This window comes from Trichosurus vulpecula, chromosome 2 (genome assembly GCF_011100635.1).
Source record: "Trichosurus vulpecula isolate mTriVul1 chromosome 2, mTriVul1.pri, whole genome shotgun sequence".
NCBI classification, from domain to species: domain Eukaryota; kingdom Metazoa; phylum Chordata; class Mammalia; order Diprotodontia; family Phalangeridae; genus Trichosurus; species Trichosurus vulpecula.
The window spans coordinates 234421489-234437531 of NC_050574.1; the positions used below are offsets into that span (position 1 = coordinate 234421489).

Below are 16043 nucleotides of genomic sequence, written 5' to 3' on the forward strand. Positions count from 1 at the left end.
TTCTCTCTTATAGGATAATGAATTCCTCAAAGTTAGGGACTGTTTAATTTTTGTCATTGTAGTCCCAGTATCTAGCATAGTGCCTGAAGGCACAAAGTAGGTGCTTAATGATAAATGCTTATTGGATTATTAAATATCATGAAGAGGAGGGTAAAAAATAATAAAAGCACCAGATTTTCTAATTTCTGAGATCCTCTTCCCATACTTAGCAGGAGCCAAGTGGCACACAAGATAGAGTGCTAGACCAGGAGATAGGAAGACCTGAGTTCTAACCTGGCCACACATGCTTACTGACTGTGCAATCCTGGGCAAGTCATTTAACCTCTGTTTGCCTCAGTTTCCTTATGTGTAAAATGGGGAGAATAATAGCACCTATCTTCAAGAGTTATTGTGAAGATAAAATGAAATATTTATAAGGTGTTTTGCGAATTGTAAAGCATTATGTAAATGGTAGCTGCTATTACTGTTATTACTGTACTTAAGGAAACTTTTAAATATTATAATATTTTGGAAAGTGGTTCATCCATCCCTAAGTCAAAGATTACTTTTTCCATCTCTTTAGCGAAGCATTTCAGTTTTGTTTGATTTCATGTTATTTTATCACGTAGGGCAACCATGTGACACTTGACACTTTGCTTTTTGAGATGGATGTGCAAAGGATTTTGCACACAGCATTTGCCAAGCCCAAATAAAGTGTGTAGGGAATAGTGTTACAATTTGAGAAGGCGTTGATTACCCATTTGGTCACAAGGAGGGGAGCAGCATTAACACAGGAGTGTGAAGAAAAGGAATAGAGTTACACAGGAGGAGGACTGGATCATGATGGTAGTGATAGTACAAAGGCCTCCTGACTAATATTCAAATTCCTTGAGCTATCTGTTTAATTTGAATATCCTTGGATGAGGCACAAAGGCTGAGTTCTTTCTGCATAGCCTTCAGAGTAAACTTAGGAGTGCTAACCGATTGTCAGGCTATCTGTCCCCTGGAGGTCATGACATTGGGATGGGATAAATCAGCCAGGCTGAGGATTTGTAAAGAATTTTCTAATTCCTATTAGGCTTCTGGGCAAAAGCATTCAGGAGTCAAGCACCCTTAGTATTGCAAACTGCAACATTTTCATAGAACTGCAGCTAGACCCTGATTAGGGCAAATAAAGAATTCTGTGAAGTGGTCACATTATTCAAATTCTCACTTCACATTTCCACTGGGCTGATATCAGTTACTACATTTTATGTAATTATAACTTCAAATAGTATAAATTAGTTCATACTATTTGAAGTTATAATTATGTAAAAGATATTTTTTAGTCATGTCTAACTCTTTGTGATTCTATTTGGGGTTTTTTTAGTTAAGATACTGCAGTGGTTTGCCATTTCTTCCTCCACCTCCTTTTTCAGATGAGGAAACTGAGGCAAACAGGGTTAAATGACTTGCCCAGGGTCACACAGCTAGTAAGTGTCTGAGACTGGGTTTGAACTCAGGTCTTTCTGACTCCAAGCCTGGCTCTTTATCCACCACATCACCTAGCTACCCTGAAATATTGTGTAGGACATGGAAACCTAACTTACTTTGTGAGCATAAAAAAATTGTCTAAGATATTCTTGTTATTAAATAGATCATCATATAATCACTTATTCCTCAACACAGCTTTACAAGTTGCAAATAATTATTGTTCTGATTTTGCAGAGGAAGTAACATTGAAACTAGAAAGATAACTTGATGACCATAATTAATGAGTAGTACAACCTACTAGTTAGTTCCCAGTATTGAACAAAACCTACTATGAAATAATCTCTAGCCACTCTTGAAATGCACAATGTTCCACTTATTAAAGTGGCATCCTTGGGAATATTGTCTCAAACTCATGGAAATGGTTTTGACCTTAAGACAGGTGGGAGGCAGCTTCCCTTTAAATATCTTTGAAGAGCCATTTTAGCATTCAAAATGTTCCAGGGACAAAAATCTTTCAACAGTATGACATTTTTAATAGGCTATCCTGCATTATAAAGGCTGAGCAATCATCACACCATGTATTGCTATTTTATGTAGAACTGAAAGTTCTCTATTTTTCCTTCATGCTACCGATTCTAAGCTTATCACTCACTTCTCTTGTAATTCCAACTTGGAATCATTTCCTTGTTTGGCCAAATTTCCTACCTATGACGATGAGTCAAGTAGCTATTATTACTAACGACTGGTGTGTGTTGGCTAGTTTGGTAACCTAACTCCTATGTATGTATAACATTATATTTATGGGAACATTCCAAGTGTGAAATGACATACAAGTGAACTTTTGTAACACGATCCATTTGGAAGCTGAAACTTGCTTATGTTTATGTTGCTAAATTATACGTGTATATGAAAATATGTGTATAAATCTAAATTATAAGCGTATATGAAAACATATGCATAAATATATACTTAAACCACAAAAAAATGCGATAGGGGAATTATCATTATTCCAGCTTTATAAATGAGGCCTTTGAGGTCCAGAGAGGAGATGTCATTTGCCCAATGTCCTATAATTAGTGAGGGAAATAGTACCCAGACCTGTCTCAAAAACCAGCATTATTATACTGTGCTATGCTGCCTACGGCATATATGGCATAAATTGACAAGACAGAATTAAACCACACACAGTCAAAGCATAGTATTAAAAACTATATCATGAGCTTTGGGTTTCAACTCAGTTTCTAATGCATTTCTATTGAATTTCTAATGGATTTCTATTTCTAGTCTAGCCTCTGAATCAAGATATTTCTTTTGGCAAGTTACCATTTTACTCTGCCTTTAGCTTCTTTTGCAAAAATTAAAGTAACAGTCCAGATTTGCCAAGCACTTTAAAATCCCAAGGTAAATAAAAACAGAAAAAGAGAAAAAGATGCATTGTTTGGTGTTGGGAATGGGGTGGGAAATGGCAACTTCCAGGAAGAACAAAATCTAGTTAACTAAGCGTTAATTTATACTCCCTAAAATCTCCTATTTCTTTCTTTGTTTTCTCTCTTAATTTAAGATGAGGTCAGCATTCAGTCTCCTTGCAGACTGCAGCCTAAAGTGAATCACTGAAGGCCCTTTATAGGAGCAAATAAAAGTAAAGGAGGACATAAAGATGAGAAAGGGCAAAGGAGATAATAAGAGAGGGACCACCTGGTCAAACAAATTTGCCCTTTTTTACTCCAACATGAATTTCCAAACCCCCAAACATCCTAAAAACACAGAGACTGTATGGGGATTGGAGCTTGACTTCCAAAGTAAGCTTTGAGTCTAAAAAATTAACCATTTGTTGTTTAGAGTAATGATGAAGCTGCCAGAAAAGGAGAATAAGCTACTTTCTAGCATCTGATTGGCTCAAACAAAGGTGAATATGGAGAGATTAGCCCTATACTGGAGATCAACCTATCACCAGAAATTGTTTATACTTTAGGAGGCAACTAGGTGGTGCTATAGTGCATTGAGTGCCTGCCTTGGAGTCAGGAAGATTCATCTTCCTGAGTTCAAATCCAGCCTCAGACACTTAGCTGTGTGACCCTGGGCAAGTCAGTTAACCCTATTTGCCTCAGTCTGCTCATCTGTAAAATGAGCTGGAGAAGGAAATGGCAAACCATTCCAGTGTTTTTGCCAAGAAAACCCCAAATGAGGTCAGGAAGAATCCAACACAATTGAACCAAATGTGGTACTGGACCTAGAGTCAGAAAGACCTGAATTCATATCCTAACTTGGATACTCATCTCTAACTAAGTTTCCTCATCTGTAAAGTGGGGATGATGGTAACTACCTTTGGTTCGTTGGGAGGGAAAAATGAGATAATATGTATATAGCACTTTTTAAACCTTAAAGCACTAAAAAAAGTGTTAGTTCTTACCATACTGGATGTGAGTCTGTTTTAGCTTTCATTCAGGTTACATTTGACATCAGTCATAGGGTTCTAAATTGAAGTCATTACATAGAACATTCTAAAAGCAAGTGAAACAATAGCTTTTACTGTAGGATTATTATAATATCAAAGTCAGTATCGGGTTAAAGGTTGAGTTTTGCAAACAAAATTGCTTGTCAACAGGACAGTGAAGAAACAAAGTATAGCTGAGAAGCAAAGAAGGCCAAAAGAATCCTGGTAAGAGAGACCATTCACAAAGAAATCTATGAGGTTCCTTTTTTAAATAGTATTTTTAAAAGTATCATAGGACTATATATTTAGAACTAGAAGGAACATATATAACAGATGGAAGCAAAGACAACCAGCAGATAATTAAAGGAGAGGCACATACAGATAATAGTCCAGAGTACTGATGCTCAGAAGGAACTAAGGTTGCTAATGAAAAAATTTTGAGGGGCGATTTTTTTAAGCCAACTTGAAGAATAAGAAGAATATTAAAGGAGAAATATTTGAAGTGAAAAACAAATATCCAAGAGAAGGTAGAACTACTCAACTCATATTTTGCTTCTGTTTTCTCTACCTATATTAGGAAGGCAGAATTTATGATTTCAAAGAGAATCTCATATGTGCCTTAAAGGTCCGGAACCGCAGGATATAAGGAATTCTCTAGGCAGAAGGCAGGAGAACTAAAGCATGTATTTACACTCCACAATAACAAGCCCACAAACCAGCGTCCCCATTTTGATATTTTCATCAAAAAAGCTTCCAGGCCCAATAAGTCCGCCTTATAAGGGTAACCAGGAGGCCACAGAGAAGCGAGATGGTATAAGGCAAAATTGTATACATGCTTCCCCTCTACGGTAAGAAGATTACCCACTAGCCTCTAGTCAGCTCTGCTACTGGCAGCTCAGCTTCGGCTGTAGGTGTCTCTGGCTCCAACCGGAAAAGGAAAGGAGAATCTTCAAGCTGTCCTCTCCCCTCTTATAGAGTTTTTGACATCATCAAGCGCCGCCTGAACAACCAGGGCCAATTGGTTCTTGACTTGGCCCTTCCCCCTAGCGTAGACCACGTTAACACACTTCCCCTCAGCCAGCCCCACGACTCATCACACAGGAAACTCTGGTCCTGCCCCGGAAGAGCAAGCCCCAACGTCCAGGGAAGCTCAACGAGGCAAGCTGAGTCATTCAAAGAAAACAAAGTCCATTCTGGCTACACTACCAAAGAAAGAAATCTTTGAAATAGGAAGGAAAACAAGAAGTTAGCAGGGAATTGAAATCCAAGAAAGTTGATGGCAAGGGAACAAGGTGTTGATGAGTTCTGATGTCCAAAAGCAGCCTCCTGTGATCCTGAACACGAGCAATGGGTGTTCTATTCTCCAGTGGTCTATGAAAATCTAAAAAGAAGAGAGGTAACATCCCAATTTTGAAAAATGAAAAAAAAGGTGAAGCCTTCAAATTACAAGTCAATGAACTTGACTTTTAATCCACAGTGTTAAATGGAACTCAAAAAGCTAATGAGATTTTGAAGTTGCATTAATAGAAACATAGTTTCTAGAAAAGGGGATGTGATAATTCCCAGTACAGGACACTGTCTCATGCTCTGCTCAGACCATGTCTAGATCATTATATTTAATTGGAGCACATTTTAGAAAGGATTTTGGAAAAACTTGGAGCATAACCAAAGGAGGGCTGCCAGCATAGTGAGAGGACAGGAGATCATGTGAAGATTAAAGACCTCTTACTGTGCCATTTACTAACTGTGACCTTGGACAGAGAGGACACCTTCTGGAAAAATAAATGATGGGGGGAGGGGGACATAGCTCTCCTGGGTTTGTGAAATTGTGGAGCAGAAAGTAGTTCCCGAGGCATGTCAAACCAGGAGCAGAATAGAGATAATAGCAAGACAGGAAAGCAATGAATAGCAAGCTGAAACTACTATCAGGAACAATGAAAAATTATTGATATTGACATTCATTTTCAAATATATCTCTTCTCTTCTTCCATGCAAAATTCTGCCTGTCCAGGTACATATAATTTATTTAAATACAGCATCCCAAAGGTCTTTGTGCTAAACAATGCTGAAGTTTTAAACTACAGTAAGAGTTTTGGGACATCTTGTATGTGCCATCTCCACTAATAGATTATAAGTCCATGAGGACCATGGCATAACTATTCAGTCATCCCATATGAGAAATATTTTTTTAAGTAAGAGGAGTGGGTAAGAGGGAAAGCAGTGTCAGGGAAATCAAGGCTATGCACATTGAAGGTTCCAACCTCCCTGTTCCAGCTAGAGATAGACTGCCCATGGCTTCCCTGTTGGAGCAGTAAGACTTAGAGGTGTTAGTTTGCAATATAACTGTATTTGACAATAGAACTATTGGTGTGGAGGGGGATGAGATTATAATCTGTCAGGAAATTTTTACAGAGATTTTTTATTGCTTTGCTATGCATTACTGTCTTGAAAAAAAAGTTTTATTGTTTCATTGCTGTTCCTTTATCAGATCTGTTAGCACGGAGAACAACTGAATACTTAGACCAAAGTGAATTCTAGAAGTAAACTGTTTTATAACTTGATTTGTACAGAGCGAGTGAACGTTGAGAATTCCATAATTTGAAGGCAAATCCGAGAGAGTCCATGCAAAATCCTGCCTGGTTAGACTACCAGGTACATATAATTATTTAAATACAGAATATCCCAAAAGTCTTTGTGCTAAATAAATTTATGTTGAAGTTTTAAACTGCACTTAGATTTTTGGGACACCTTGCATGTGCCCTATCCATTAATAAATTCTAAATTCCATGAGGACCACAGAATATTTAAATGTTATCTCTCTTCTATTACCCAATACAATGTATAGTAAACACTTAAAAAACTTGCTTGATTGAATTACTTTTTATAATTTCTTCATATACATATACATATATAATTGCTGCTATAATTTTCTTTCTACCTTCTAACTATTTCTTTATATTACAAACACTTATGATTTCCCTCAGACTGGTGCAGGGGTGGGGAACCTGCAGCCTCGAGGCCACATGTGGCCTTCTAGGTCCTCAAGTGCAGTCCTTTGACTAAATCTAAACTTTGGCCTCAAGGCCGCAGGTTCCCTACCCCTGGACTGGTGGAATCAGGCCTTCTTTTCCTCCCGACGTTTTTTGTCCTTTGGCATATCCTTGGTGACTCACCTTTGTGAAGAGTAATAGATAATTCCAATACCATGAACCTCTCTATTCCTCTCCCTCCGCCTCCTACCCAAATTCCTCTAAACATGCACTATGGAAGTACTGACTGGACCTCATGAGAAAATTCTGCAACAGTCCTATGTATAGGAAAAATTTAAAGAAAAATCTTTTAAAAGTATAACATATAGGAAGAATGTAAAGAAAGAACCTAAGTGGAGGTCATACCAAGATGGTATAGTGGAAAGAAATTTGGATTTGGAGCTCAAGATTCTGTATTCAAATTTGGACTCTGTTCCATTCTACCTAAATAGCCTTGGACAGTAACTTCTCTGGGACTCAGTTTCCTTATCTGTCAAATAAGGGAGTTAGCCTAGACTCTCTCTAAGGTCTTTTCCAACTCTAAATCTCTAAAGTAAAATCTCTAAATCTATAACGTGAAGAATTAACCAGTGCTGCTCTATTTGCATGTCTCCTGCCCCCTCTCAGAGAATCTTCATGAGACAGCTCTAGCATTGACAGCAGTCTACAGGTTCCCAGGCTGGCTTCCAGCCTAGATGAGATGTACTGTTCCCAGAAATGGGGCTGACCTAACTTAAGTAGAATCCTTTTAAGTCATATCATCATTCAGCAAAACATCCGAAATGTACAAAATCACACCAGATTACTTTTTTAAACAGGTTTGTGGAAGCTGTGAAAAACCCTGTCATACTGAAGAAGAAGCAGCCTTGACTCACCTGCAGGAATCTCCTTGGCTGATTAAGGCTTGTCCCTTTTGCAAAGCATCCCCCGTACAGTCTTTAATTTCTCGATGTAATTCCTCATGCCTCGCTGCCAAGACAGGCAGGCTTAAACCCTCAGATTTAAGGAGCTTAAGGCAAGCCTCAACTCTTCCAAGTATATCAAATGCCTGCCAGAGAAAACATACTTTCAGTTTCAGCATTGCTAGTTTAAAATTTACATACACCATGTACATGGAACCAGAAAAAAATAATCAAAGTTGATAAAATTATTAGTTTGATCACAACTGAACATAATAATGTTGCCTTGAAAAGAAGTATTATAGCTTTCAAAGAAGCATCAAATAGCCTCAGAGAAAACGGCCTTAGATCTGGACTGCAAAGGTGAATCTCCAAGCCATAGAACTCACTGCTTTTGTGGACCTAAAGCTATAGTAACACAAGGCAAAAATGTACAGATTAATAGAAATGGACCAGGATGGGAAGGCGACCATAAGTACTTTTGCACCTTTTAGGTGATGCACATAAAATGCATCGGTGAGTAAGGAATTCATTTTTATTGGTAGCAACCAAGCAACCCTGTACCGAATAGTACCCTTGTGGCCTGAAAAGAGTTAATGGAGCTTTTCACACTTGAAATCTGTCTCACTAAGATTTATAAAAGGAAACTGTCAGATTAATTCCATTTTGAACCTAAAACAAAGTAGGGGAAAATTCACTTCAGTGAATAACACATTAATTTTGTGGTATATATTCAGGCACTGGGGAATGTTTCAGGTTTCACTCTTGGTTTTGAGTTTTCTGCAAATTACTTCCCAGTGAAATCCAGGTGATATTGTCTATAAATAACTTATTTTAATGTCACATATTTTCTTAATACGTGAATGAGAAAGTTCAGGCCAAAGCCCTTCCTAATGACATACTCCCAGTTTCTCTCAATTCCTTGAACAAAACTCTTTTTTACTTTAGTCTGTAAATACAGTTCTTAAAATAAAGATATATGAGTGAAGTCAACAAGAATCTAATAAGGCTTATTATGTGCCAGGCACTATGCTGAGTTCTAGAGATACAAAAAAGGCAAGAAACAATCTTGCCCTCAAGAAGCTTGCATTCTAATGGGGAAAGCAATTTGCAAACTATAGGTTAAATATAAAATAGGTGCAGAGTAAATGCAAGGCACTTTGAGAGGGGAGGGAATAATAGCTGCAGGTGTAGACAGCCATGATTTGAGCTTAGCCTTGAAGGAAGCCAGGGAAGCTAAAAACCATAGAGATGAGGGGATAGAACATGCCGGACATGGGGGGACAGTCAGGGCAAAGACAATGAGAGAGGAAATAGAGCTTTTTTTCCTTTGGAGTGGGGAAGGCAAGGCAATTGGGGTTAAGTGACTTGCCCAAGGTCACATAGCTAGTAAGTGTCATGTGTCTGAGGCCGGATTTGAACTCTGTCCTCCTGACTCCAGGGCTGGTGCTCTATTCACTGCACCACCTAGCTGCCCCAGATATAGAGCTTCTTATTGGACGAACTTAGTAAGCAGGTCAGTGTTGCTAGAACAGAACATATGGAAGAGAAAAAGGCATAAGAAGACTGGAAATGTAGAAAGGGCCAGGCTATGAAGAGTTTTAATTGCCAAAGGAGTTTATATCTGATTCTGGATGGAATAAAAGGAGCTCAATAGATCTCAATAAAGTGTCAAAGGTTTCTAAACTTTAGAAAAATCACCTTTGGCAGCTGAGTGGAGGAGTGAATTAAGGTAGAAAGACACGTGATGGAAGGAAACCAATTAGAAGTCTAGTGTCTAGGAGAGAGGGGATGACATTGTATAAGTGAAGTGAAGGGAATGTAAAGGAAAGATATTGTAATGATAGAAACAGCAAGATTTGAAAACAGGGTGATGTGTAAGGTGACAGGAGTTGAGAATGATGGTGAGGATGTAAGCCTGGGTGACTAGAAGGATAGTAGCACCCTAGACAGTAATGGGGATGTTTAGAAGAGGGGAGAGTTTTGGTGGAAAGATAATTAGCTCTGTTTTGGATATGTCAAGTTTGAGATGCCTAGGGGACATCCAAATTCAAGATTTCTAAAGGGCAATGTGGAACAGGAGTTTAGGAGGAAGAGTAAGGTTGGATATGTGGATCTAGGAATCTTCTGCCTAGGGATGATAATTGAACCCATGGGAGCTAATGAGATTGCCAAGTGAGAGAATATAGCAGGAGAAAAAAAAGAAAGGCCAGATAGAGCCTTGGGTGACACTCAGGCTTATTGAGTTGACCTGGATGAAGAACCAGCAAAGAAGACAGAAGAGAGGTCGACCATATAGGAGGAGAAGCTAGTGAGGAGACAGCATCCAGAAGAAGAAGGTGATAAACAGTGTTAAATGCACAGAGAAACCAAGGAGAATCAGGATAGAGAAAAAGCCATTCACTTTGGCAATTAAGAGGTTACTCATTACTTTGGAAAGGGAGGTTTCAGTTGAATCACAGAGGTAGAAGCCAGATTGCAAAAAAAATTTTTTTTAGGAAGAACAAGAGAAAAGAAAATGGACCAAGTAGGGCAAAAGATATGGGACTATGGCTAGCAGAGATGTTAGGATCAAGTGAGAGCTGCTTTTTTTAAGGCCAGGGGAGTCAGGGATATGTTTTTAAGAAGCAGGTAAGGAGACAGGTCCTGTTCTGAGGAAACAAAATGTACATGATTTAATGGAATTGAGATTTTGGAATTAGAAAGGAACTATGAAATTATCTAGCCACATTCAATTCACTGCAACATGTGCCAGCCATTTGTTAGGTGTTGGAGATGCAAAGAAAAAAAATAACTAAACTTTCCCCAGCTTTCTTATATTACAAATGAAGTATGACCCAGAGTGATATCTTCCAAATGTCTTGAGTTTCTTAAGAGTTCCAACACCTGCCTAAAACCTAAACGTGTGCTGGTAAATGTTTAGTAACAAATTTAGGGGGCAGGGAGAGGGAAGAAAGTACCCAAGACACACTTTTAAATGTAATCTGCATTATTAGTATTTTCTCCATTACTTTCTTAAGTCCAGATAATCATGAAAACAATAAATCAAACTGATAGATTTGCTGATTTCTGGGGTGTACGTGCTTGCACTAAAAACTTCACAATTGGCTCTTGAAGCCGGTTGGAGCTGGCTCCAGCACAATCCTGCTAAAAATCACACTGTCAATGAGTAGCAGATTCTCTTGGATTTCAATCCAGGGTTCCTTCTACTTCACTCCATTAACTTTTCTTTTAGAACTCCCAGATCAGGAAAAGAATTTTCGATTTGCAAAATCTTTCTCACCATGGTGTCTCGCACCAATATGCCTGACCTGTCTGTTTCTCCATCAATTATACATATCTCATGTAAGCTTTCTTCTCTAGGGCTCTTCTTTTAGAACATTCTCTGAAATAACAAACATTTCCACACACAAAGGCATACACACTTCTATCCCTCCATACTTCACAGTGAATCTGCAATGATTAAGAACAACTAAGAAATAACTTGATTTTAAAGGACTAGTTGAAAGGAGGTTATCTACTACCCTGAAGATATAGAACTGACTTTCCAAGAGAGAATGATAGGGTAGGAACAGAACCCTTATGATAGGGGGTCTTCACCTTTTTCTGTGTCATAGAATCCTTTGGCAGTTTGCTGAAACCTATGACCCCTTTCTTATAGACAATATTTTTAAAGGCATAAAATAAAATTATATAGAAATACAAATGACACCAAAGGTTAATGAAAATGTAATTTTCATATAAATGGGGAAAGGACCCATATGTACAAAAATATTTATAGCAGCTATAGCAGTGGCAAAGAATTGGAAATTGAGGGGATGCCCACCAATTGGGGAATCACTGAACAAGTTGTGGCATATGAATGTGATGGTACTGTAAGAAATGATGAGCAGGAGGACTTCAGAAAAACCTGGAAAGACTTGTATGAACTGATGCTGAGCGAGGGGAACAGAACCAGGACGACATTGTACACAGTTACAGCCACATTATGTGATGACTAACTTTGATAAACTTGGCTCTTCTTAGCAATGCAAGGTTCAAAGACAACTCCAAAAGACTCAATGGAAAATGCTATCCACATCTGGAGAAAGAATCATGGAGTCTGAATTCAGATTGAAGCATACTATTTGCTCCCTTTTTTGTTTTGTTTCTTCTTTCTTGTAGTTCATTCCATTGATTATAATTCTTCTTTGCAACATGACTGATGTGAAAATATGTTTAATGTGAATGCATATGTAGAGCCTATATCAAATTGCATGCTGTCTTGGGGGGGAGGGGGCAAAAGGGAGGGGAGGGAGGGGGAGAAAATTTGGAACTCAAAATCTTGTAGAACTGAATGAGAAAGAAAGAAAGAGAAGGAAGGAAAGAAGGAAGGAAAGAAGAAAGAAAGAGAAGGAAGGAAAGAAGGAAAGAAAGAAGGAAGGAAAGGAAGGAAAGGAAAGGAAAGGAAAGGAAAGGAAAGGAAAGGAAAGGAAAGGAAAGGAAAGGAAAGGAAAGGAAAGGAAAGGAAAGGAAAGGAAAGGAAAGGAAAGGAAAGGAAAGGAAAGGAAAGGAAAGGAAAGGAAAGGAAAGGAAAGGAAAGGAAAGGAAGAAAGAAAGAAAGAAAGAAAGAAAGAAAGAAAGAAAGAAAGAAAGAAAGAAAGAAAGAAAGAAAGAAAGAAAGAAAGAAAGAAAGAAAGAGAGAGAGAGAAAGAGAAAGAAAGAAAGGAAAGAAAAGAAATTTTCCCATTCAAGTTCATGGGCCCCTGGAAACTATCCACAGACCCTTTCAGGGGTCTGTCCATGGATCCAAGCTTAACAACTCTTTATTTATGAGAATGCAATAGTATTTTCATGGCTTTCCTTCAACAAGTTGCTTTTGTAGATGAAAAAGGGTTACAAGAAGGAAAGGGTTTTAAAAGGTGCCTTACTAAACAGTTAGCAAGCATTTAGTAAGTGCCTATTATATACCAAGCACTCTGTTAGACCAAGGATATAATGTCAAAAGTTAAATAGTCCCTGACCTCAAGGAACTTCCATTCTACCAGGGGAGACAATATGTATACATAGAACTATGTATAAAATCAATGTGAAATAAACATAACATAATTTGATAAGTGGGGGCACCAGTGGTGGAAGGGCCAGGAAACGTCTGATGGTTGAAGGTGACACCTGAGCTGAATTTTTAAGGAGGATCTCAATTCTAAGAAGTGGAGGTGAAGAAGGAATACATTCCAGTAACCAGGCAGAGCCTATGCAAAAAGCATGGAAGCAAAAGATAAAATGCCACATGAGGGACAGAAAGAACACCAGTTTGACTGGAAGCATTCATGGAGGGGAATAATATATAATAAGGATAGAAAGATTAGTTGGATCTTATGATTTATAAGAATTTTTTTTGAAGGGCAAAGGGTGAAGAAAGGAGCTTGCAAGGAGCCTGTATAATCCAAAAACTAGATTTTAAAACACTTAAATATTTGCAACTTGAAATTTGTTTCTATTTTTCCCAAATGGTCAAGCATTTTAGATGTATTTATATAAAACACAAAGATACTAGAAGATTAATGACAACTCAAAAAATAATGCATTATTATGCTTTTATAAATTATAGAAGAAAAAACTGATGACTTCAACGAATAAACAATTGTTGAGTGAATAATCGGTTACTGGTGGGCTAGATTTCTCAAGGGTTATAAAGATGAATTAGACTCTGTCTCTATTTTCAAGGAGTCTATTTCCTCAGTGTCACACAGCAGAAATAGAAATAGTTACTGGATTTTCCTGACTCTAAGTGTAAGCTTCCACCCATAAGACCACTTGTCCTGGAAGTGGTACTATAAATGCTACAATGGACAATCCAGAGCCTGAAGGCTCAAGGGAAAAAAAATACTTCCCTTAACACACATTTAATTTCCCTCAGCTGAAATCAGCCCATAAGAAGGATCCATAAATGGGGAAAGGAGAGTCTCAGAAACTTTTTTATAAAGCCTACTTATACAGTTCTTATAGACTTTTTGCCCCAAGAGCCCACATATAGTGAGCCCTTTCTCCACCTAGAGAAAGCAAAGTTAACTTTTTAGTGGCTTAGAGTCTGGTTCCATGGGCGTCCTGACTTACATCAGCCCTGGTAGTGGTACAAGGGTGTGGGGTGGGGAGGGGGATGGGGAATGGGAATTATCTCAAGCTGCCCCTAGTCTACCAAAGTCCTGGAATGTAACAACCACAGTACCACTGAGTGTCAGAGTCAGGCATAAGGAGACAAGTTTTGAAAGGATATAAAGTCTGGGTCCTTGTCCTACCTATTTTATTTCTTAAACACTTATACCTTCTTTCTTATTTCCCTACTTGAACTGATTCAAAATGTTGCTTCCTAAATCATCATAAATGTAAATACTAAAAACCATATCACCCCCTTTCTTTCCAGACTTGCTACTAAATTTCCTTTGCATTTTGCAAAGTGTAGTCTTCATGTTGCAAGTCTTTCACAAATTTGCTCAGATACAAATGTCTGACACTTTTTCTCTTAGTTTAGTAGAATGTTAGTTCTTAAAGAGCAGTGACTTTTTCATTTCTATCCTATATCCTTAGTACCTAGCCAGGTTCTTATATAGAACAGGAACTTAATAAATGTTTGTTGCTGTCCAATCATATCATCTCACAATCCACTTGAATTACATCCCATTTCTCTCCTTCTTACAAGACAATTGGCCTCACCCTTCAAAACACTTCCTAAATCACTCTTACTTTTTATTAAAACATTAGCTGAAATGAACTAAGCAAAGATTTGTTGAAACATTCAAGCACAAGATAAGAGAGATGCCCAAAGGAACAAAAAAATACCTTCTTTCCCACTAATCCTTGCCAAATATAGGACTGAACCCTTACCATATTCATAAGGAACCTGATATGCTAGATTAAGTTGGGAAGGAATCTTTCTCATATACACACAAGGAATGGCTTAGGTTATTTACAGCAATAAGAGTATTGAGTTCCACACTTTAATGCACATGGGGATTTTAGGTAGTCTTTTTCTGTCCCTTGTGTCCAAAGGCCATGCTTTTGCAGGTCATATCAAATCCTTTGACTAGATTGTAGATCGTATGCACAAAGAGAGATATAAAAATATCCCCCTCCCGTGTTCCTGCCCCAAGTTGGATTCTAGAACCTCCTGACTATTCCAGATATTTTTTTATTATTCTGACCCATTAGCCTGAGATACAGAAGGAACAAAATCAGTTGCTTTTAGAAGGCAGGGGAGGGGTTTGGCTTTCTTTCTGTACAAAACTAATAAAGATCTTTTCTTCTTTTCCTTGTTAAGTAGCAGATCTAGGACAGGCTGTACCACATTATAGCTACAGATGGTATCTATACACGAGCACATTTATTTCTTTAAAGAACTTCAAAGGGATTCATTATTTAAGTAAGAAGTGGAGTCCAGCATAGCTATGGTATCATGTAGCATCTCTGAGAGTAGAATCTGATGTGTTTAGCAACTGGGTTTCATCCTTAATGAGGACAATTAGCATGTGCACCACACACACACACACACACACACACACATGTTCTGTCACATACACACATGCACACTTGCACGTACATTACATCTCTAGAACTCTGGACAATCCCTTTTATGAACTTAGAAGTTAGGCTAGAAGTTCTTACCCTTTGGCAGTCTGCGAAGCCAATGGACCCCTTTATGGAATAATCAAAACGTATAAAATAACATATATAGAATTCTAAAAGTAAGAAATTGTAATGAAATAAAATTATCAAAAATATTTTTAAAGGAGTTTATGGACCTCTGGTTAAGAATACTTGAGTTAGGGGGATCCTTCTGTCGAGAACTTTATGACCACCAAGGGCTCATAGGGCTCTTCTTGCACTGGTCCCATTCATTGCCAGCTCTGCCTCTGGCCAGAAGCCTGACCTCTGCTGAAGACTCAGGTTTCTTCCGGGCTCTACTTTCATGACAAACAACGGAAAGCCTGAGCTCACTCTCTCAAACAACCATCTGAGATAACCCTTCCCTGACAGCTCACCATCTCAGTGGTTGGCTGCCTCCTTGTACTTGCCGGCTCCCAGATCCCAAAGCCCCGTGAAACCCAAGGAGGTCACTTACACAGGAAACCTTTCTAATTCTCTGATTAAGGATGTGGAGTTTTAAGTATTTGTTACCTCCTGCTTCCTGGTGCCCCAGGTAGCAGCCTGCCCCACCTCCCCACAGGCTGCTCCAGCTGCCATGGCTCCAAT

General features: G+C 38.4%; 1 protein-coding gene across 1 annotated transcript in view; it reads right to left on the reverse strand.

Annotated features, from left to right (window-relative positions):
* CCDC141 (coiled-coil domain containing 141) overlaps window positions 1-16043 on the reverse strand; it is a 294918-nt gene that overhangs the window by 132593 nt on the left and 146282 nt on the right. The window contains exon 9 of the mRNA XM_036743398.1: window positions 7791-7963. Coding sequence (XP_036599293.1) covers window positions 7791-7963 — 173 coding nt within the window. The remainder of the gene's footprint in view (window positions 1-7790; window positions 7964-16043) is intronic.